At 56.1% G+C, this 24,582-nt stretch overlaps 1 protein-coding gene across 1 annotated transcript; it reads right to left on the reverse strand.

The window, feature by feature from the left end:
- Positions 1-1,238: 1,238 nt before the first annotated feature.
- On the reverse strand, positions 1,239-24,298 carry KHNYN (KH and NYN domain containing). Its single transcript, XM_038369390.2, is given in 13 exon segments — positions 1,239-3,682; positions 3,938-4,039; positions 4,398-4,505; positions 5,125-5,221; positions 5,489-5,619; positions 6,899-8,472; positions 15,554-15,627; positions 15,630-15,702; positions 15,704-15,778; positions 15,780-15,809; positions 16,403-16,443; positions 19,035-19,107; positions 24,152-24,298. Coding segments are annotated over 13 exon segments (2,703 nt in total). The 5' UTR covers positions 24,155-24,298; the 3' UTR covers positions 1,239-3,360.
- Between the last annotated feature and the right edge of the window lie 284 nt (positions 24,299-24,582).

Raw genomic sequence — 24,582 nt, forward strand, 5'->3', positions numbered from 1 at the left:
CCATCGCCTAGCCATTTAGCTCCCTTACCCCACCCTGTGTTCAGGCATCTCCATCCCATCTAAGCAGGGCCCATCAGGAGGGTCTGGGTTGGGAACCATGTACCAAGGGGGCATGGGGAGCCCTTATGCACTGGCGCTCTCCAGGGACACAGAGAATGTCCTGTGACTGGAGCACTGGGCTTGGCTCCTGAGGAGGGGATGGTCACATAAACACCACCCTATACTGGAAACCTACTGACCGCTATTCCCAGACAGCATTTGGGGTTTGGAAAGCTGCAAAAATAGCATGAAGATGTCTGTACTGTTCTATAGGAGATACCTTTTGTGGTAAAGAGGAAGGTCAGGTTTGTGTGGAGCGACAAACCATTCTGGGAAATCAGTGATGGAGCAATCCAGCACTGTTGCACTTCTATTCTCAACTATGGCAACTCATTTCAGCAAGTTGTACACACATGCTCAGCAGTATTATACCAAGGATGGCCAGTCTCCATTCACGTTCCTGAATTCTGACCCATGTGAAGAGTGTACCACCACCGCTTTTTGGTTGCTGGTTGTACAACTGCTGAGCATGTATGGGTGTCTTAGTAGTTGTATCTCTCTGTAGCAGTGCTAGTACCTCATCAGCTTCTTAGGTCACGGGGGTGGAGGCAGCACAGCCTCTCTACACTCAAGTCCATGATCTGAACCCTTCTTTAGTTTTGCACAAGGTGGCAAAATGGCCTGAGTCTACCTAATTCCCCTCCACTAGTGGCGTAGCATGGCCTAGCATCCGGGGTCCATACAATGCACCCCTAGGGCAGTGCAGCCCAATGGCCAGAATCCACCTAATTCCTCTCCCCTAATGGGGTAATGTAGCATAGCAGCCAGAGTACATATAACTAACTGTGTGGGGCTCAAACTGAGACCCCCTAGGTGCCCTATCCTGGTGTGGTTTCAATTCCCCCAGGGTCAATCCAGAGTCACTCCCAACTGCATTGGGATAAGGGCTGGATTCTGATTTCAGGGCCCCCCCTGCCCCGGCATCCATCTGAACTCACCCATTGACTGCAATGGTGTTGCTCCAGATTTACAATGGAGTAGAAGTATCCAGGATATGTGGGTGGTCTGACATTTGCAGTCAGGACTCCTGGGTTCTATCCCCAGCTCTGGGAGGGGAGTGATAAGCAGTGGTTACCCTGAATTCTATCCCACTACCTCTTGGAGTCTCTGAATTTTGGGATGACAAAAATGCAGTTTTATCAGTCGGGCCCTGCCATTTATTTATCATTATCAAACATATTTACATAAATAGCCACTGAATATATAAATGTCAATAAGGCTGGGTAATGACCCGTCGCGCCCTCAGCTTTGGTGAGATAGAGACAAGACAAGAAAGGTGGAGAACACAAGGCTTAGAAGACGGGAATGCAGGAGTCATGGCTGAAAGAGTGCCATTGGATTTCAGGAAGATCAAGGATGCGCCAAGCGGGTCAGATCATCTCCAAGCATGGAGCTGAGGGAACTGGGACTCCAGGAAAGATGGGTAGAGCAAAGAAGGGGACTCTCTCTGGAGCGAGATTTTTGGCCTGGCTGAGGGCAAGAGGTAGGAGACAGAAGAAGGCTGGAGCTGACCAAGGTCAGAAGGAGACAGGCAAACAAGGAGGAAGCATGGTGGCCAAAGCTTGCAGAGAAGCTCTAGCAAGGAGATGTTGAATCTCCTACAGCCAGGACATCTTTGAGCTCAGGCCATAGCGACTCATGCTTTAAGGTCCACAACGAACCTATCGCTTGGAGGCACTCAGAACAGATTCTGCTTCATTGACACCGGAGCCAGGCAGAGATATCTAGGGTGTAGGGAATGGACTTGGAGAAGCATCCATGTGTCATAGGCTTACAGCACAGACCAGAGGGGAAGCCCAGAGCCATGGACTTCCTGCCGGCCCCTGGAATAGGAGATCTCCATACAACAGAAAGAGGACATGATTGCCAGCATCCTATGATGGCTGGAAGTAGCCTTGTAGATCTCCTTGGGCTGGCACAGTGGAACGGACTCTGGGTGGGGAAGTGACATGCTCACAGGGTCTGAGGGGGCAGAAGCCAAGGTGAGAGGAGGAGAAGTGGGGTGGAGAAGTGGGCTGAGCTACTGGGGGACACCAGAGGGGGAGAGTGGGGGGGGCTCCATACTGAAATGGGCTAGGCCGAGACCAGCCAGACCCTGGCGGTGTGGAGGGCAGGAAGGGCACCACCGCCCAGGGCACAGGGTGGGGGGACCCAACCTCGGGCTTCTCCAATCTTTCTTTCTTCACCAACACCCTCTTCCCCCTTGTCCATCAACTGGAACGAAGGATGGACAGAAAGAAGGATGGACATGGAAAGAAGACCATGCCTGCTTGCATTCCATCTGCCTGGCTCTGGGCCTCCAGCTTGGCTGGGTTTGGAGGCCGTTGCCTGGTTGTCCTGTGAACCTCAAGCAGCCACTGCCACCACAGACAGTTGACTTGGAAAAGGACCAGCCAATGCTTCTCCCATGGGTGGCTTCGGTCATACCTTCCAGGTATAGCGGTCAGTTTTCCAAAATAAATACACCATGGTCTGTCCCTTGTCCATGACGGTTGATGAGGCAAGTTCGGGTGGGTTCTCCCACAGCTGCAGCAATCTCTCTCCCCAGGCCAGAGAAGGGCTGCTGGATGTCTCTCTGGGAAGGCACCCTAGATGAGCTATAAATGGTCCTTCAGCATTTGCTGAAGTCCTAACTGTGTGGCACCTGGATCAGATACCAGGCCCAACTTCAGAGGGATGAGTAGAGAGAGACGTAGTGGGTAACCCACCTGCAACATGTGTGGTCCACAGCACAGGATAACAACCTACTACTGCTGCTAGACAATGAGAGTTACACCTGCAGCTCCATCTATGAAGTTGGCACTTAAGGTTGTGGCTTCAATCCCAGCTGGTGACCCAGCTGCTATATAACATGATGGTTCACACAGGATAACAACCTGCTACTGCTACCAGCTAATGGGCTTACTCCTGCAGCTCAGTTGACTGTGGTCAATTATTATTAGCACTGACAGCTGTAGTGTTCAAGCCCTGCTACTAACTTGGAGGGGGGGCTTGTCCACATGAGAGGATAACAGCTTCCTACTGCTACCACCCAGTGGAGTTATGAGGGGCAAATCCATGATTTTGGTCCTGAAGGTCATTGGCTCAGTCCTTGTTCATGATGCACCATGGGAGGTTGTCATGTAAAGAGCTGGTCCAGGTGGGAGGTTAATAGCTTACTGCTGCTAAAGAAGTTCATCTGGGATTTTGGTGGGTGCGATCCCTGCTGCTGGGAGGATGAGGGTAGACCCCAGGGGGTCAGCAATGGCTGACGTGGGCGTCTCAGAAGTTGAGGCTCAGCAGATTTTCAGAGAGCTTGTTCAGATCCCGGCTACAGGGCTCTCTGTGCAGGACAAAGTCCACCTTCTGGTCCTGACCCGTGAAGATCGTCAGGAGCTCCTGCCTCAGCCGCTCAGTCTCCCACGGCTTCCGTACCACCTCCTCCTCCTCTCCCTTTTCCTCCTGCTGCTGTCTCCTCTGCCGCCGCTCCCCTGGGGGCTTCCTGTCCCGCAGCTGCAGCACCTCCGTCTGGGAGGCTGGCCGGCTGGGGGCGGGAAAGGGAGCCCCATGCCCCGCGAAGGAGTGGCAAGTGGGAGGCTTCTGCCTGCAGTGAGAAACATTGAGGCAAAGTTAGCATCAGCTCCCAGCCCCAAGCCTGACCCCCAGATGGTTGGCAGGGGACATGGATGCAGTTTCCAAGTCTGACCAGCAGGGGGCAGGCAGGCACTTGGCAGTCAAAAATGCCAGCCTTCAAGGGGAGGAATCAGCATCTCCTTAAAGGGATTTTGGCACATGGGGCATTTCTTCCCAGCTGAAGGAGGTTTGGCTGGGAAGGGTGGTTCCCCACAGGACTAGGTACCTGAGGGGTTTCTGCAGGAATTCATCCAAGGTGGGACCCTCTCGGCCCAGCGGGTCATCTGGAACCATGAAGATGTTCCCCACGAAGGTGAACTGCAGCAGTCTGAGAGGGAGGAAGAAGTTTAGAATCCCATTCGGGATCAGAGCCGGCACTCCATAGAGGGGAAAAGGCCTCGTGTCCCCTTCTCTGTCCCCCTGAACCAGCTAGTTTCCTGCTCTGGGCCAGGTTGGAGTTGGTGCCTCCCCCTAGAGGGGAAAGGCCCAAAATCCCATTCCTACCCTGCTGAGCTAGCCACTTCCCCCACCCTGGGCCTGGATCAGACTTGATGCCTCCTAGAGGGGAAAGGCCTTGTGTCCCATTCCCCACCCCCTCAGCCAGCCAGTCTCTAGCCCAGGAGCTGAGTGGGAACCAGCACCCCTAGAGGGGAAAGGCCCCATGTCCCATTTCCTGGCCCCCTCACCTCTCTTTGATGATTCTGGTCCATTTCTTGGACTCCTGCATGAGGTCCCGGAGCTGGTCATTGGTGACGATGACACCATTAGTCTCCTCTGCCAGCCTGAGCATGAACCTAACCCAAAGGGGGCAGAGTGAGACCCCAGCACTCCAGGCCCTGCTCTGGGTTCCAGGACAAGGCTGAGCTGGGTCCCAGATGCTGGCTGTACCCACACTGACCACAAGGCAGCAGCAGCACCACATGAGTGGAACCATAGTCCCCTATAGGGAAGCAGTGTGATAATGAGGTGATGGGCATAAGGGGGTCCCTGTCTGCCTGCCCTAAGCAGGCTGCAGGTCTGGAGTGAGGGGCCCCACAGAGCTGGGGGGCGGATGCCAGAGCTGGGATGGCAGGAGTCTGTGGGTAAGGAGTGAGGGGTCCCACAGGGCTATTTCATCCCCACCTCTGGAGCTCAGCCTTCAATTAACCCCCAGCTGCAGCTGCAGGGAGTTTCTGCTCCACAGCCACCCCCTCGTTCCTCATGTGACCAGACAAGGGTGTAGCAGCCCCTCACAGCTTGGAAAGCCCAGTGGGGTTGGATCTCCAAGGCCTGGCCCCTCAGCTCTCTGCCAGCTGGGCTTGGACAGCACCACATCGGTGGCTCCACTGAGTCCTCTGCTCCCGCAGGGGCAGCTTAGGGTGTGGGAGGGCTCCCCACATCAGGAGGGGGGCGGAGAGGGAGCCCCAGGTTTACCTGTCATCGTAGGATGTGATTCGCTTCCCAGCCACTTGGCGTGAGGGCGTCAGCGACAGCAGGCTCAGGTCCTGCAGCTGGCTAAGGAAATGTCTCTCTGGGGGAGGAGGGGAGATGGAGTCAGCAGGCATGGGTTGGAGGACAGGGTGGGGCTTTAGGAAGTGGGGTCTGTGAGGGTGAGCATCAAGCCCTAGGAGGCAGGGTGGTATGGGGTAAAAGAGGCCCCAGTGGGCAAACTCATGGCAGGGTAGCGAGGGGCCCCAGGGGGCCAGCCTGGTGGAGTAACGAAGGGCCCCGGGTGGCAGGCCCTGGCAATGTCATGCAGGGCGATAAAGCTCCATCATCACCCCATCTCCCTTCTTACCTTCCACCCTGGCAACCTTCTCCATCCTCCACTGTGGCACGAAGACCGTCACCTCCCGGTGCCCACGGTCCCAGAAATACTGCACAGCCAGAGCGATACCCCGGCAGGAGAAGAACTGGTGTAAGCCGTGCCTACAGGAGGGACAGAAGGCGATGTTGAGGCATGGAGGCGCTGGCATTGGGTTCCCCTGGCACTGCGTTGGGCAAATAGGGGAAGAGGGGCCAATGCAATGGGACAGTCCTAGAGTTCTGAGCTCTAAGCCAGATGCAGGAGAGGAATTGCAAGAACAAGGAGTAATGGTCTCAAGTTGCAGTGGGGGAGGTTTAAGTTGGATATAAGGAAAAACTTTTTCACTAGGAGGATGGTGAAGTACTGGAATGGGTTACCTAGGGAGGTATCTCCTTCCTTAGAAGTTTTTAAGGTCAAGCTTGACCTGGCTGGGACGATTTCATTGAGGATTGGTCCTGCTTTGAGTAGGGAGTTGGACTAGATGACTTCCTGAGGTCCCTTCCAACCCTGATATTCCATGATTCTATGAATTGGGGCTGGTTTGGTCCTGAAGCCAAATGATGCCTACAGACTAGTCAAGCGTAGGGCCTTAGGAGATCTCAAATCCAGATGAAGCCCCAAGATCAAAGGCTTGATGTTCTGATAGGCTCCAAGACTAGACTAGGCTCCAGAAACCTGAGACTGGATTGTGCATAGGCCTCAAGTCTAAACTATCCCTCAGGACTCTAAACTTGACATTCCTGTGGTGACCTCAAGAGCAGACTAGGCCCTAAGGCATACAGACAAGTCAAGCCTATAGTCTTGGGGCCTAGGTTGGTCTTGAGGACAGGAAATCTAACATAGAATCCTGCAGCCTAAATTGATTTTGAGGTCTATGGTCAAGTCAAGCATAGAGTCTTGAGGCCTACAGGAATGCCAAGTCTACGGTCTTAGTCTGATCTTGGGACCTATGGGGCAGATCACACATAGAGATCTGGGGCCTGATCTGATCTTGAGGCCTGTAGGAAAGTGAAGCCTAGAGTCTTGGGGCCTGTTTGGGTTTTGAGGCCTAGTGAGGCCTACAGGAAAGTCAAGCCTACAGTCTTGAAGCTTAGCTGCTCTTAAGGCATATTGATGTCTAAAGGTACATCAAACTGAGATTCTCCAGGCCTGCTCCGGTTCTGGGGTCAATGGACAAGTCAACCATAAAATGCTGGGGACTAGTCTGGTCTTGAGGCCTACAAGAAAGAAAAGACCTTGAAGCCTAGTTAAGGTGTACTGAGGCCTTCAGGCAAGTTGCAAGACCTAAGTCAATGGGGTTAAGAGGTATTCAGCTGACCAAGCATCCCGGTTTCTTAGCTGGGCTCACCACGCACCATGCCCTAGGTCTCGGAGCAAGACACAGCAACACAGGCTACTTACACCATGGCTACATTGCTGCCATCGATAATGACCCTCCTTAGGTTCTTTTTCCCTGGCGTGTTGGCCAAGCTGAGCTTGAAGGGTGTCCGAATGGCTTCCTTGAACCGCTGGGCTCCGGTCACCATTGGCACTGGGCCTGCTGGCACTGGGTACACATCCTCAGCTGGCTGGCTCTCCTCGGCAGCCGACGCAGGGGAAGCTACAGGGGTCACGTCCATGGGGAAATCAGAGCCTTCTGGGAGGAGAGGTGGGCCACGGACTCCTCTGTGGATAGGAGACCCTCCTTTCCTCCCCAGCTCGCAGTGATGTTGACCCTGGGGAGACTCCTTGCCATTCGAGAGGGCTGGCTCTCCATTTCTGCAGCTGCCTCTATCCTCCGACCTAGTTTTAACCCCAGCCTCCTCTTGGTGGTTGGCTTTCTCATTGAGCCTTCTCAGCAGGCCGGCCAAGGGGGCCCCTGTCCAGATCTCAGCCGGGATCTCGCTGGGCGAGTGGCCACAGTTGGCCGCTGCTGACTTGATGACCTCCAGCAGGTATTCGTGTTCATCTTGGGTCGTCTCTGGTGGCGGAGGAGGAGGAGAAGACGTCTCCCTTGCCCCGGACTCCTGAAAGGGCGCGGGGCCATGCCCCTGCTGGGAGGAGGAGGCCTGCTCCATCTGGACCCTGTCCAGGATTTTGGAGGGGGCTTCCCGCACACCACATTCCAGCAGCACCTTCTTCACCACCCGCTCCTCGTAGCCCATGGTCTTGAAGAAGTTCAGCATGATCTTGAACTCCTTCTGCGTCCATGATGATGACAGCGCCCCAGCCGACTGTTCCTCCTCCTCCTCCTGGCTGCTCTCCTCCGGCCCTCTTTCCTCCACTTCTCTCATCCAGTCCTGGTTGCCCGGGAACATCAAGTCGTCTTGAGCCTGCTGGCTGCCGTCCAAAGCTGGGATGGGTTTCGATGACCGCTTGTAAAGCACTAGCCTCTCGGAGGCCTCCTCCACCAGCTTCTCCTGGTCCTGAGGACAGCCTGGGATGCCAGACCTGGAGCCCTGATGCCTGGTCTGGTCTGGAGGTCTACTGAGGTCAAAGAAGTCCTGGGGCCTAGCCTCACCTGCCTCTTTCGCTTCCCACCACTGCAGCTGGTCTCGATTGATGCCCGGTGACACCCATGCTCTATTTCTTGGTGTCCATTCCCCGACTTCCTCCTGGATGTCTCGCACTAGGCTGAGCAGTTCCTCCTTGAGTGGGGTGGGAAGGATAAGAAGGTCTATGGCATGCTTGTCATCGTGGGACTCCACCAGCTCCCGGAAGGCCTTCTTCACCAGGGCTTCCTGCTCCTCCGGCAGCCGTGGTGTCTTCTGGTATTTCTCCACGAACTCCTGGATGCGGCTCTGGGCCATCACGAAGGCCTCGGCTAGGCCTGAGACCAGCAGGGAACCGGGGCTGAGCAGGACCAGGTTGGCAGAGGTCCCCTTAGTGAGACAGTCCAGGAAGAGACCTTGAGCTCCCACAAAGACGCACTGCATGTCCTTAGGGTAGCAGATTTTCTCGCTCAACTCCGGGCTGCAGAGCCCCTTGATGTACTCCTGGAGGACACAACACAGGGACAGGGTTAGGATGTGCTATTGTGGGACACTGGCTTCCAAGAATGTGCCTTCCGCTGGCTGGAATGAGAACTTCTCACTGTGTGTCATGAGCCCTGTACTGCTCAGCACTGGGCTGGAGCTTTCTTTGAGGCAAAGATTGTCTGTGCAACACCTTGCATAACAGGGCCCTGATCTCGGTCGGGGTCTGTGGAGCGCCCAGAACAATGGGGCCCTGATACATAATTATATGTTTGTATACAAATAAAATCTGCATTTAAATGAATTTTTTTTAAGACGCAAAACCCAGCACTCAAAAGTTAGGAAATGCCAGAATAGCAGATGTCTGCGTAATCTTAACTCTGCCCCCTCCCACACATACATCAGCACACAAGTTTTACAAAAAGAAAAGGAGTACTTGTGGCACCTTAGAGACTAACAAGTACTCCTTTTCTTTTTGCGAATACAGACTAACACGGCTGCTACTCTGACACAAGTTTTAATTACACGATCACATGTATCTATCTATCCTCATACAAACCCCCGCTCTCTCTCTATCACTGTATCCAGACAATCTCTACCATCTATCCATCCATGCATCCATACGCTCCCTAGCTATCTATCCATCTATATATCTCCATACACCCCACTAGTTGCCCTTATCACAACTAATAATGGCTACAAAGGGTGTGTGATGATGCCCCTCAACCCCTACCCACAGCCCCCTGCTGTCCCAGCCCCCACTTCCACCCCCAGCTCTGCAGGTGTCCCTCACTCCTGACCTGCAGCCCCCTGCTAACCCAGCCCTGGGCTTCCCCAGCTGCATGTACTTCCTAAACCACTGTGTGCAAGCTGATCAGCGTGTGGGCGTGACTGTGGGGAGGGAGGGAGAGGAGATGGTTATTTTGGCTGCAATTTCCCCCTCCGTCAGTTTCACGCCGCAGCAGAGAAGAAAAATTCCCTGCCGCTTGGGGTGGAATCGAAAGCAAAATCAGTCAGGGGCGTGTCCTGAAATACAATCACTTCCTAGGGTGCTGGAGAGTTATGGCGGTCAGCTCCCTGTTCTCAAACTTTTGTACTGATGACCCCTTTCACACAGCACGCCTCTGAGTGCAACCCTCCTTATCAATTAAAAGCACTTTTTTATATATTTAACACCATTATAAATGCTGGATGCAAAGCGGGGTTTGGGGTGGAGGCTGATAGCTCGCGACCCCCATGTCATCACTTCACGACCCCGAGGGGTCCCGACCCCCAGTTTGAGACCCCCTGCTGTAGGGGCTCCCACCTTTCAGAACAAACCAGAGAGAGTGACACTGGCAGACCAGGTGCCAGCTCGTGCCAAGGTCCCCAGGCTTCAACTGAACACTGACAAATAGAGGGTGGGCACCCATCTGGCTCCCCTGTGCATTAGTGTTGGTGATAAATTTGCCAGCCCGCCAGGATTGTCCTGGAGTTTCCAGGAATTAATCTTTAATGAAAGATTATGTGATGTGATGAAACCTCCAGGAATACGCCCAACCGAAATTGGCAACCCTAGCTGGTGAAATCGGTATGAGGGTTCTAGGAATGTGTGGAGACTTTAGGGGATGCTTGTGAGCCACCACCTGCATTAATCTCACTTATAACGCCAGTATCCCTGCTTGGGAGATCATATCTGCCCTATAAATCACCAGAACAGGGACATGAACGGGTGTAAAATGCAGGAGGGCAGGGGCGAGACATGAACTAGGGCAAAATGCTGGGCTCCAACAGCAAACTCCTGTCCCGGCGTTGCCAGACAATCACGGGACGTTAAAGAGACTGCGAGACTTTGCCCTGTGCTCTCCCCACACTACGGAGCAAGCCAGTGCCTCCTGTCAGCTGAGTTTCCAGCTCAGAGCAGAAGAGGGGGAAGGGAGGAAAAAGCCCTAACAAGGAGGAGTGGTATCTTTATGCTGCTTAGACATGGTGGGGTGAGGATTACTAATCACAAGCAAAAGATCCCCAGTGCTTGGCCTGGGCTAGCTCTGGAGGACATATAGAGCTGGCTTTTTATCGAAATGTCTATTACTTTTTGATATCTAGCCTAGAACTCATTGGTGTGCACGTGTCTACCTGCTTTACCCTTGTTTCCTTTTCCTATGGAATAAAACTAGATATAGTCTATTATAGGATTGACTACAAGGGTTGTCTTCAGCATGAGGTTTAGGTGCAATTGACCTAAGTTACCAGTTCTTTGCAGCTGGGAGGAAGCTGAATATTGCTGTGATTCTTGGGGTAAGGGACCATCTGTCACAAAGGCAGGCTCCCCAGGTGCTGAGACAGATTGGGGTACCCAAGGGGAACTCTCTGTGACTCCATGCTACGGCTGTGATTGTGCCTGAGGAGTTCACACTTGAGAATCGATTGGTGACATCTAAGCAGAGAACTCCCAGCCAGTCTGGGCTCCGTGCCTGGTTCCTAAGTTTCATAGAGTCATAGATACTAAGGTCAGAAGGGACCATTCTGATCATCTAGTCCAACCTCCTGCACAGCGCAGGCCACAGAATCTCACCCACCCACTCCTATGAAAAACCTCACCTATGTCTGAGCTATTGAAGTCCTTAAATCATGGTTTAAAGACTTCAAGGAGCAGAGAAGCCTCCCTCAAGTCAACCATGTCCCATGCTACAGAGGAAGGCGAAAAACCTCCAGGGCCTCTCCAATCTGCCCTGGAGGAAAATTCCTTCCCGACCCCAAATATATAAGTTTGCTCTGAGTTGCTGCCACACTCTTGAACCATTGAAGGACAAAGGGATATAAACACAGAACCAAATCCCCAATGGGCTGTGAATCAGTGTCACTCAACTGGGGATCTGCTCACACCAACTTCAATGGAGCGATGGCTTATTGACACCAGCTGGCATCTGGCCCCATTGACTCCAGTGGAGCTATGGCCCATTGAGCCCAGCTGGGGATCTGGCCCCATTGACTCCAGTGGACATACAACCCATTGATTCCAGCTGGGCTCTGGCCCCATTGACTATGATGAATTTTAACCAGTATTTATGCAGTCTTGTCCCCACCAATCGATTTCAGAGGCAAGGAATGGTGTGAAGAGGCAGAGACTCAATCTTAGAACAACTGGTGCAGAGCCCAGGGAGTGAGCGACAATCTTGAGGACACAGGGTGTATCGAAATTCACCCAGGACGGAGACAGGTGTGGGGAGGTTTAGGCAATATGAGTTAGCTACCAAATGTAACACAGAGAGAAGCAAAGTCATGAGGTTGAACTGCATACGGGATGTTGGCGGAGCTACACCCAGAGTTGTAATACACACAAGATGGTGTGAAACCTACTCACAATGTGTTGGGACACACACACACACACACACTAGGGAGGGGGGTGTTAAATTCCTTAGGAACTGAATCCCTTTGGAATTGTAACCCACCCACATGCAAGGTTGTGACAGATACACATACAAGGGGGGTGGGGGCTGTATGTGTATTAAACCCCTTTAGTGTTATCTCACACTCACGGTTGTGATACATCACACACACACACACACATATCATGCTCTACTCTGCACCCCTGCTGGTTTGTGATCAGTATCGACGGCCATGGTTGGTTAGTATCCACACATGATATATTTACCCAGGTGGGGTTGGGACACATGCACACGCACAGTGAGTGTGTTACAGTTATATGCACACTCACCGGTTGCTGCTGTACACAGTCTGAAGGTGGATTTATGTTTCTGCACAAAAGCCAGAAAAGGTTGACCATTTACAAAGAGCTTAGAAATAGTGGAGAGGAGTTTTGGCTGGAGAGACAGATGGATGGATGGACAGAGTGTGTGGAAGGGTGGGTGGATGGATGGGTGGAAGGCCGTGGATGGATGGAGGGCCGTGGAAGGATGGGTGGACAGGGTGGGTGGAAAGCAGTGGATGAATGGATGGATGGATGGACAGGGTGGAGGGCCGTGGATGGATGGATGGACGGACAGGGTGGGTAGATGGAGGGCCGTAGATGGATGGATGAATGGATGGATGGACAGGGTGGAGGGCTGTGGATGGATGGATGGACGGATAGACTGATGGACGGGGGGGTGGATGGAAGGGTGGAGGAATGGATAGATGGATGAAGGGGTGAATGAAAGGTGGATGGATGGAGGAGGTGTATGGGGGATAGAAAAATATATATATAGGTAGAAGGGTGTGTATGGTGACAGATAATTAGAGGGGGGATGGAGGGCATGGGGCAATGGGAGGATGTGTGTGTGTGTTGGGAGCATGGAGAAGCGTCTGAGGATGGGTGTGTGTTTATGGGGTGGGGGTGTATGTCGGGGGTTGGGGAAATGGATGAGGGTGTCGGGATGGGTAGGTGTTTTGGGGGATGTGGGACAGGAGCGTGGGGGGATAGGGGCATGGGGGGTTGGGGAAATGGACGGAGGTCTGCGGAGGTGGGAGTGTCAGGGGATGGATAAGGAGTGGAGGACAAGGGGTGTATTGGGGGATGGTAGACAGGAGTGTGGGGTTGGTGGGGGAGGGGGGAGATGGGGGTATGTCGGGGGATGGGAGTGTGGGAGTGGCAGGGGTGGGGGGAGATGGGGGGCTGTCAGGGTTCAGGGACAGGAGTGTGGGGGTAGCGGGCATGGGGGGAGATGGGAGTGTGGGGTTGGCAGGGTGGGGGAGATGAGGTGTGATGGGGGATAGGAGTGTGGGGATAGTGATGTCATAAATATCAAGGGAAGGGTGAACACCTTTAAAATCCCTCCTGGCCAGAGGAAAAACCCTTTCACCTGTAAAGGGTTAAGAAGCTAGGATAACCTCGCTGGCACCTGACCAAAATGATCAATGAGGAGACAAGATACTTTCAAAGCTGGAGGGGGGGAGAAACAAAGGGTCTGAGTGTGTCTGGGTGATGCTTTTGCAGGGGACAGATCAGGAACGGAGTCTCAGAACTTAGTAAATATCTAGCTAGAGATGCGTCAGATTCTGTTTGTTTAAATGGCTGATAAAATTTTGCTCTGCTGTAACCGGATACCTATGTTCTCTGACAGTGATAGTCAGCCTACAGAGAAATCCTTAAAAAAAAAAAACCTAACACATTTGTCTCCATGCAAATAGACCGAAAACCCCGCTAATAGCTGTTGTGTTGTGTTGTGTTTTTTGTTTTTGTTTTAACCTAACACTTATTCAGGTCTGTGAAGACTGGTGAATTTCCCTGCAGGAGGTTAACTATCCTGCCTTTAGGTAGAGAAAACTCCAGTTCACAAAAGACAATCCCCTTTTGTCTCTGTTCTGGCCCCCAAGCAGAGACCAAAAAAAAAAAAAAAAACTCTAACTGCTTTCAGCTGAAAACCTGCTTTCCAGCAGCCTAAAGGAAAAAAAAATTCCCTTTTTAAAATCTACGCTTCCTGTTTAAAAAAAATCTCAAATTGATCTCAAAATAATTTCCCATTAAACCCACCGCTCTACCACCATGTCAAGGGTACTCTAGGGTACAGATGTGGGGACCTGCGTGAAAAACCCCCTAAACTTTTTCTTACCAGCTTAGGTTAAAACTTCCCCAAGGTACAAACTATTTTACCTTTTGCCCTTGGACTTTATTGCTGCCACCACCAAGCGTCTAACAAATATATAACAGGGAAAGAGCCCCCTTGGAAACGTCTTTCCCCCCAAAATCCCCCTAACCCCCTTTCCTGGGGGAGGCTTGATAAAAATCCTCACCAGTTTGCATAGGTGACCACAGACCCAAATGCCTGGATCTTAAGAACAATGAAAAAAGCAATCAGGTTCTTAAAAGAAGAATTTTAATTGAAGAAAAAGTAAAAGAATCACCTCTGTAAAATCAGGATGGTAAATACCTTACAGGGTAATCAGATTCAAAACATAGAGAATCCCTCTAGGCAAAACCTTAAGTTACACAAAGACAGGAATATCCATTCCATTCAGCACAGCTTATTTTCTCAGCCATTTAAAGAAATCAGAATCTAACGCATCTCTAGCTAGGTTACTTACTAAGTTCTAAGACTCCATTTCTGTTCTGTCCCTGGCAAAAGCATCACACAGACAGACCCAGACCCTGTGTTTCTCCCCCCTCCAGCTTTGAAAGTATCTTGTCTCCTCAGTGATCATTGGGTCAGGTGCCAGGCAGCAAGGTTATCCTAGCTTCTTAACCCTTTTCAGGTGAAAGGGTTTTTCCTCTGGCCAGGAGGGATTTTAAAAGTATTTACCCTTCCCTTTATATTTATGACAGAGGGTGTGGGGGAAGATGGAGGTATGTCAGGGGATGGGATTGTGGGGGTGGCAGGGGTGGGGGGAGATGGGGCTGGGATGGGGGACGGGAGTATGGGGATAGCGGGCGTAGGGGGAGATGGAGGTATGTTGGGGGACAGGAGTGTGGTGGTGGGAGGCGATGGGGGTGTGATGGGGATGGGGGTGGGGGGGAAATGGGGGTCTCGGGGGATGGGAGTGTGGGGATAGCAGGCGTGGGGGGAGATGGAGGTATGTTGGGGGATGGCAGTGTGGGGGTGGCAGGGGTGGGGGAGATGGGGGTGTCTCAGGGGACAGGAGCGTAGGGGTGGGGGAGATGGTGTGATGGGATGGGGGATAGCAGTGTGGGGATAGCGGGCGTGGGGGGAGATGGAAGTATGTTGGGGGATGGGAGTGTGGGGGTGACAGGGTTGGGGGAGAGATTGAGGTGTTGAGGGATGGGAGATGGCATGTGGGGGTGGTGAGGATGGAGGGAGATGGGGGACAGGAGGTGGGGATAGCATCGTGGAGGAAGATGGTGGTTCTTGGATGGGCGTGTGGGGTGGTGGGGGTGGGGAAGATGGGGCTGAATGGGGCCTGGGGTGGTGGTATGTTGGGGACGCGTGTGGGGTGGTGGTGTGGGGGAGATGGGACTGGAATGGGGGTGTGGACGGAGTGTGGGGCGGGTGTGGGGGGAATGGTGGTATGTCAGGGACGGCATGTGGGGGTCGGGGGAGATGGCTGGAATGGGGCATGGGGACGGGAGTGGGGTAGCAGGCATGGGGGGAGATGGTGGTATGTCAGGGGACAGAGGCATGGGGAGAGACAGGGGTGCGTCGGGGAGAACCCAGCAGTCCCCCGTTACCTTTGCTCTCTGCAGGTCCTGCGTGGGGCCCGCCTGCAGCTGCAGCCAGCTCTGCCGGGCGCTCCTGGGGGCGCATGGGGGGGCCTGCCTGGAGTCAAGCACCCCAGCACATTGAGCTCCACGCCGAAGAGCCGCTCGATGCGGGGCCCACTGCTCTGTGACAGCTGTCTGGGCCTCCTCGGGGACTGCGAACTCGTCCAGCGCTCCCATCGCCGCGGCGCCATCTCCATGGTGCCACGGCACCCACCTCGGCTGCCTGGACCGCCACAGGGGGAGGGGTTAATTATGGGTCATCGTTAATTCACGGGGGTGCGGGTGGTGGGCAATGCGGGCGCTGGGCGGGCAGCAAGGGGTGAGAGGCAGGTGCGGTGATGTGGCTGGCGGGCCTTCGATTTTGCATTGGGGCCGCAGGCTACCCCCTTGTCTGCAGGGCCTCCCCTTTAAGTGCCCCAAGAGGGGCTCTCACAATGCACTGGGAGCAGCTTGGCACAGCGCAAAGGACCATGGAAACAGGGACAACAGACTCTGGCTCCCGCAGTGCACCGGGGCTAAGGCAAGCACCGACCGCTGGCTATCTCCGCCACGAAGACGACCCCCCTGAGCTTGCTGCCGCCCACCTTGTCTGAATACCGAACAGCGCCAGACCCGAGCATCACAACCAACTCTTCCCAGATGGGAAGGGGAATAAAATCTGATCAACTCTAAACCAACCTAGCGACTCCAGCGTAAACGTCTGATCTTCATTTAATGGTCTGATGGGTCCCAGCTCACCCAGATCAGCCATTCTGGGAGCCAGCTAAAGGCGTTGGTTTAACCCAGGTCGAGTCACCGCGCAGACGTGTTCCGTACCTGAGTTTCAAACGTTTCTATGCTGACTGGGTCTTTGAGCGCTGCTAACAAAAATGTATCTAATAATTAATATGAGATATTACACATTAATACTACTGCAAGATAACACTAATTATGAATTCCAAATTATATATAATTGATCATAAATACCCAATAACATAATAGTTAACATACAGTATAACAATGAATGATAAATAGTAACTAATGAAGTGTAATAATCTACAATCAACCAAAATCAATCAGTGATATCAAATAATAATCTTCAGCACATAATACCAATGAATTACAATATATATAGATTTCAGAGTTGCAGCCGTTAGTCTGTATTGCAAAAAGAAAGAGTACTTGTGGCACCTTAGAGATGAACAATTTATTTGAGCATAAGCTTGAGTGATACAGCTCACTCATCGGATGCATTCAGTGGAAAATACAGTGGGGAGATTTATATACACAGAGAATATGAAACAATGGGTTACCATACACACTGCAACAAGAGAGTGATCACTTAAGGTGAGCTATTACCAGCAGGAGAGTGGGGGGGAAGAAACCTTTGTAGTGATAATCAAGGTGGGCCATTTCCAGCAGTTGACAAGAAAGTCTGAGGAACAGCGGGGGGTGGAGGGGGAATAAACATGGGGAAAGTTTTACTTTGTGTAATAACCCATCCACTCCCAGTCTCTATTCAAGCCTAAGTTAATAGTATCCAGTTTGAAAATTAATTCCAATTCAGCAGTCTCTCGTTGGAGTCTGTTTTGAAGTTTTTTTGTTGAAGAATTGCAACTTTTAGGTCTGTAATCAAGTGACCAAAGAGATTGAAGTGTTCTCCAAGCGGTTTTTGAATGTTATAATTCTTGACATCTGATTTGTATCCATTTTCTTTTACATAGAGACTGTCCACTTGACCAATGTACATGGAAGAGGGCATTGCTGGCACATGATGCCATATATCACATTGGTAGATGCGCAGGTGAACGAGCCTCTGATAGTGTGGCTGATGTGATTAGGCCCTATGATGGTGTCCCCTGAATAGATATGTGGACACAGTTGGCAACGGGCTTTGTTGCAAGGATAGGTTCCTGGGTTAGTGGTTCTGTTTGTGGTTGTGTGGTTGCTGATGAGTATTTGCTTCAGGTTGGGGGGGCTGCCTGTAAGCAAGAACTGGCCTGTCTCCCAAGATCTGTGAGAGTGATGGGTCGTCCTTCAGGATAGGTTGTAGATCCTTGATGATGCGTTGGAGAGGTTTTAGTTGGGGGCTGAAGGTGATGGCTTGTGGCGTTCTGTTATTTTCTTTGTTGGGCCTGTCCTGTAGTAGGTGACTAGTGGGTACTCTTCTGGCTCTGTCAATCTGTTTCTTCATTCAGCAGCTGGGTATTGTAGTTAAGAATGTAAGGGGACACCATCATAGGGCCTAATCACATCAGCCACACTATCAGAGGCTCGTCACCTGCGCATCTACCAATGTGAATATATGCCATCATGTGCCAGCAATGTCCCCTGTCAGTACATGGTCAAAACTGGACAGTCCTACGTAAAGAATAAATGGACACAATCAGACGTCAAGGATTATAACATCCAAAAACCAGTCGGAGAACACTTCAATCTCTCTGGTCACTCGATTACAGACCTGAGAGTGGCTATCCTCAACAAAAAAACTTCAAAACCCGACTCCAACGAGAGACTGCTGAATTGGAATTAATTTGCAAACTGGATACAATTAATTTAGGCTAGAATAGAGACTGGGTGGATGGGTCATTACACAAAGTAAAACTATGCCCCATGTTGTTCTCCCCCCCCCCCAATGTTCCTCAGATGTTCTTGTCAACTGCTGAAATGGCCCACTTGATTATCACTACAACTACAAAAGGTTTCTCCCCCACCCCACCCCACCCCACCCACCCCCACTCTCCTGCTGGTAATAGCTCACCTTAAGTGATCACTCTCTGGTTACAGTGTGTATGGTAACATCCATTGTTTCATGTGCTCTATGTATATAAATCTCCCCACTGTATTTTCCACTGAATGCATCCGATGAAGTGAGCTGTAGCTCATGAAGCTTATGCTCAAATAAATTGTTAGTCTCTAAGGTGCCACAAGTTCTCCTTTACTTTTTGCAAATAATATAAATAAATCTAAAATAATAATCATATTAATATGCAATGCATAAAAGATAGTAATTAATGAACTACAAAATATATGCTCTTCTTAATATAATTAATAACAATACACATAACAATGCATTAGAAATAGTAATTAATGACATAAATAATTGCTCATAATACACAATAAATATACAGTCCATAATAATGTTGAATTATAAATGGTAACTAAAATTATAAATTATATAACCAGTCCGACTAAATAAATGAATAATCACACTGATTAAATTGACAGTTTTCAGAGTAGCAGCCGTGTTAGTCTGTATTCGCAAAAGAAAGGATCGTTTGGCACCTTAGAGCCTAACAAATTTATTAGAGCATAAGCTTTACGAAAGCTTATCTCTAATAAATTTCTAGTCTCTAAGGTGCCACAAGTACTCCTTTTCTTTTTACTGATTAAATTATTATACAATGCATAATACCTTAAATAACAACTAGCAATTAAATAATATATAATGGCTGATAATGAATGATACCAGAGCACATGAAGAGGGTACAAGTTGGTGTGTAAACCCGTAATCCCTGGCTCTTCAAGAGGGTCTGGATCGTCTTCCCCATTGTACAGATGGAAAATGTAGTCACACAGGCGAAGGGATTTGCCAAGGGTGAGCCAGCAGGCCCATAGCAGAACTAGGATAGAACCCATAGCCTGGCTCCCAGCCCCCTCCCCCCATCCTACCCCCTAGACCCGACTCCCCTCCCGGGCCGGGGACAGAACCCAGGAGTCCTGGCTCCCAGCCCCCGCCCCCCATCTACCCCCTAGACCCACTCCCCTCCCCGGGCCGGGGACAGAACCCAGGATCCTGGCTCCAGCCCCCTCCCCTCATCCTACCCCTAGACCCCACTCCCTCCCGGCCGGGGACAGAACCCAGTCCTGGCTCCCAGCCCCCTCCCCCCTCCTACCCCTAGACCCCACTCCCCTCCCGGGCCGGGGACAGAACCCAGGAGTCCTGGCTCCCAGCCCCTCCCCCCATCCTACCCCTAGACCCCCCACCCCACCCCCGGGGACAGAACCCAGGATCCTGGTCCCAGCCCCTCCCCCCATCCACCCCAGACCCCACTGCCCACCCCCGCCGGGAGAGAACCCAGGAGTCCGGGCCCCCAGCCCCCTCCCCCCATCCTACCCCTAGACCCCACTGCCCACCCGGGCCGGGGACAGAACCCGGAGTCCTGGCTCCCAGCCCCATCCCTCCATCCTACCCCTAGACCCCACTCCCCTCCCCGGGCCGGGGACAGAACCCAGGAGTCCTGGCTCCCAGCCCCCCCCCATCCTACCCCTAGACCCCACTCCCCTCCCCGGGCCGGGGACAGAACCCAGGAGTCCTGGCTCCCAGCCCCCTCCCCCCATCCTACCCCTAGACCCCACTCCCCTCCCCGGGCCGGGGACAGAACCCAGGAGTCCTGGCTCCCAGCCCCCTCCCCCATCCTACCACCTAGACCCCACTCCCCTCCCCGTGCCGGGGACAGAACCCAGGAGTCCTGGCTCCCAGCCCCCTCCCCCCATCCTCCCTAGACCCCACTCCCCTCCCCGGGCCGGGGACAGAACCGGAGTCCTGGCTCCCAGCCCCCTCCCCCCATCCTACCCTAGACCCCACTCCCCTCCCCCCCAGAACCCATCATGGCTCCCAGCCCCCTCCCCCCCCCCCCCCCACTCCCCTGCCCCCCCCCCCCCGGGACGGGACGAACCCAGGAGTCCTGCTCCCACCCCCTCCCCCCATCCTACCCTAGACCCCACTCCCCTCCCCGGGCCGGGACAGAACCCAGAGTCCTGCTCCCACCCCCCCCCCCATCCTACCCTAGAACCCCACTCCCCTCCCCGGCCGGGCACAGAACCCAGGTCCTGGCTCCCAGCCCCTCCCCCACATCCTACCCCTAGACCCCACTCCCCATCCCCGGCCGGGGACAGAACCCGGAGTCCTGGCTCCCAGCCCCCTCCCCCCTCCTACCCCTAGACCCCACTCCCCCCCGGCCGGGGACAGAACCCAGGAGTCCTGGCTCCCAGCCCCCTCCCCCCATCCTACCCCTAGACCCACTCCCCTCCCCGGCGGGGACAGAACCCAGGAGTCCTGGCTCCCAGCCCCCTCCCCCCCCTCCTACCCTAGACCCCACTCCCCTCCCCGGGCCGGACAGAACCCAGGAGTCCTGTCTCCCGCCCCCTCCCCCCATCCCCCCTAGACCCCACTCCCCCCCCGGCCGGGGACAGAAACCCAGGAGTCCTGGCTCCCAGCCCCTCCCCCCATCCTACCCTAGACCCCACTCCCCACCCCGGGCGGGGACAGAACCCAGGAGTCCTGGCTCCCAGCCCCCGCCCCCCTACCCCTAGACCCCACTCCCCTCCCCGGGCCGGGGACAGAACCAGGAGTCCTGGCTCCCAGCCCCCTCCCCTCTCACCCCTAGACCCCTCCCCCCCGGGCCGGGGACAGAACCCAGAGTCTGGCTCCCAGCCCCCTCCCTCCATCCTACCCCTAGACCCCACTCCCTCCCCCGGGCCGGGGACAGAACCAGGAGTCCTGGCTCCAGCCCCCCCCCCATCCTATCCTACCCTATACCCCACTTCCCCTCCCCCCGGGGACAGAACCAGGAGTCCTGGCTCCCCGCCCCCTCCCATCCACCCCTAGACCCCACTCCCCCTCCCGCCGGGACAGAACCCAGGAGTCCTGGCTCCCAGCCCCCTCCCCCATCCTACCCCTAGACCCCACTCCCCCCCCGGGCCGGACAGAAACCAGGATCCTGGCTCCCAGCCCCCCTCCCCCATCCTACCCCTAGACCCCACTCCCACACCCGGGCCGGGACAGAACCCAGGATCCTGGCTCCCAGCCCCCTCCCCATCCCTACCTAGACCCCACTCCCCCCCGGGCCGGGACAGAACCAGGAGTCCTGGCTCCCAGCCCCCTCCCCCATCCTACCCTAGACCCCACCCCCTCCCCTGGGCCGGGACAGAACCAGAGTCCTGGCTCCCAGCCCCTCCCTCCATCCTACCCCTAGACCCCACTTCCCCTCCCCGGGCCGGGGACAAGAACCCAGGAGTCCTGGCTCCCAGCCCCCTCCCCCATCCTACCCCTAGACCCCACTCCCCTTCCCGGCCCGGGGGACAGAACCACAGGATCCTGGCTCCCAGCCCCTCCCCCATCCTACCCCTAGCCCCATCCCCTCCCCGGGCCGGGGACAGAACCCAGGAGTCCTGGCTCCCAGCCCCCTCCACCCATCCTACCCCTAACCCCACTCCCCTCCCCGGGCCGGGACAGAACCCAGGAGTCCTGGCTCCAGCCCCCTCCCCCTCCTACCCCGAGACCCCACTCCCCTCCCCGGCCGGGGACAGAACCCAGGAGTCCTGGCTCCCAGCCCCCTCCCCCCATCCTACCCCTAGACCCCACTCCCCACCCCGGGCGGGACAGAACCCAGGATCCTGGCTCCCAGCCCCCTCCCCCCATCCTACCCCTAGACCCCACTCCCCCCCGTGCCGGGGACAGAACCCAGGAGTCCTGCTCCAGCCCCTCCCCCATCCTACCCCTAGACCCCACTTCCCCTCCCCCGTGCCGGGACAGAACCAGGAGTCCTGGATCCCAGCCCCCTCCCCCCATCCTACCCCTAGACCCTCCCCTCCCGGGCGGGGACAGAACCCAGGAGTCCGTGCTCCCACACCCCCTCCCCCCATCCTACCCTAACCCCACTCCCTCCGGGCCGGGACCGAACCAGGAGTCCTGCTCCCATCCCCCTCCCCCCATCCTACCCCTGACCCCCATCCCCACCCCTGGCCGGGACGAACCCAGGATTCCTGGCTCCCAGCCCCCGCCCCCCATCCTACCCCTAACCCCACTCCCCACCCCTGGGCCCGGGGACAGAACCCAGGATCCTGGCTCCCCCCCCTCCCCCCATCCTACCCCAGACCCCACTCCCCTCCCCGGGCCGGGGACGCACCAAGTCCTGGCTCCAGCCCCTCCCCCCATCCTACCCCTAGACCCCACTCCCCTCCCCGGGCCGGGGACAGAACCCGGAGTCCTGGCTCCCAGCCCCCTCCCCCATCCTACCCTAGACCCCACTCCCAACCCCGGGCCGGGACAGAACCCAGGAGTCCTGGCTCCCAGCCCCCGCCCCCATCCTACCCCTAGACCCCACTCCCTCCCCGTGCCGGCATAGAACCCAGGAGTCCTGGGCCCCAGCCCCCCCCCCATCCTACCCCTAGACCCCACTCCCTCCCCGGGCCGGGACAGAACCAGGAGTCCTGGCTCCAGCCCCCCCCCCCCCCATCCTACCCCTAGACCCCACTCCCCTCCCCGGGCCGGGGACAGAACCCAGGAGTCCTGGCTCCCAGCCCCCTCCCCCCATCCTACCCCTAGACCCCACTCCCCTCCCCGGGCCGGGGACAGAACCCAGGAGTCCTGGCTCCCAGCCCCCTCCCCCCATCCTACCCTAGACCCCACTCCCCTCCCCGGGGGACAGAACCCAGGAGTCCTGGCTCCCAGCCCCCTCCCCCCATCCTACCCCTAGACCACCCCCCTCCCGGGCCGGGACAGAACCCAGGAGTCCTGGCTCCAGCCCCCTCCCCCATCCTACCCCTAGACCCCACTCCCCTCCCGGCCGGGGACAGAACCCAGGAGTCCTGGCTCCCAGCCCCCTCCCCCCCTCCTACCCCTAGACCCCACTCCCCACCCCGGCCGGGGACAGAACCCAGGAGTCCTGGCTCCCAGCCCCCTCCCCCATCCTACCCCTAGACCCCCTCCCCTCCCCGGGCCGGGACAGAACCCAGAGTCCTGGCTCCAGCCCCCTCCCCCCATCCTACCCCTAGACCCCACTCCCTCCCGGGCCGGGGACAGAACCCAGGAGTCCTGCTCCAGCCCCCTCCCCCCATTCCTACCCCTAGACCCCACTCCCTCCCCGGGCCGGGGACAGAACCCAGAGTCCTGGCTCCCAGCCCCCTCCCCCCATCCTACCCCTAGACCCCACTCCCCTCCCGGGCGGGACAGAACCCAGGGTCCTGGCTCCACCCCCTCCCCCCATCCTACCCCTAGACCCCATCCCCTCCCGGGCGGGGACAGACCCAGGAGTCCTGGCTCCCAGCCCCCGCCCCCATCCTACCCTAGACCCCACTCCCCTCCCGGGCGGGGACAGAACCAGGAGTCCTGGCTCCCAGCCCCCTCCCCCCATCCTACCCCTAGACCCCACTCCCCCCCCCGGGCCGGGGACAGAACCCAGGAGTCCTGGCTCCCAGCCCCCTCCCCCCATCCTACCCTAACCCCACCCCCCCCCGGGCCGGGACAGAACCCAGGAGTCCTGGCTCCCAGCCCCCTCCCCCCCATCCTACCCCTAGACCCCACTCCCTCCCCGGCCGGGGACAGAACCCAGGAGTCCTGGCTCCCAGCCCCCTCCCCCCATCCTACCCTAGACCCACTCCCTACCCCGGGCCGGGGACAGAACCCAGGAGTCCTGGCTCCCAGCCCCTCCCCCCATCCTACCCCTACCCCACCCCTCCCGGGCGGGACAGAACCCAGGAGTCCTGGCTCCCAGCCCCTCCCCCCATCCACCCTAGACCCTCCTCCCCGGGCCGGGACAGAACCCAGAGTCCTGGCCCCAGCCCCCCCAGGATCGCACTCACCATAGCCCGGGGTCCGGGCTGCCCCGAGCAGGCTGCGGGCGACGCAGCCAGGCGGAAGCGCTGACGGCTCCTCCCCGCGGGGCCCAGCGGGGGGGGGGGCTCCAGCTGCTCGAAGTTCACTTCCCCCGGCCTTGTGTCTGCCGGCCTCTGCCCCCGCCCCCGCCCTTGCCCCCGCCCGGTGCCCCCCTCCGCCGGCCCTCTGCCCCCCCCCGCCCAGTGCCCCCCCGCCGGCCTCGCCCTGCCCTGCCCCTGCCCCCGCCCCCGCCCAGTGCCCCCCTCCACTGGCCTCTGCCCTGCCCCCGCCCCCACCCGTGCCCCCCTCCGCCGGCCTCTGCCCCTGCCCTGCCTCTGCCCCCGCCCCCGCCCGTGCCCCCCCCGCCGGCCTCTGCCCCTGCCCCGCCCGGTGCCCCCCTCCGCCGGCCTCTGCCCCT

This window comes from Dermochelys coriacea, chromosome 13 (assembly GCF_009764565.3).
Source record: "Dermochelys coriacea isolate rDerCor1 chromosome 13, rDerCor1.pri.v4, whole genome shotgun sequence".
Classification (NCBI taxonomy): domain Eukaryota; kingdom Metazoa; phylum Chordata; order Testudines; family Dermochelyidae; genus Dermochelys; species Dermochelys coriacea.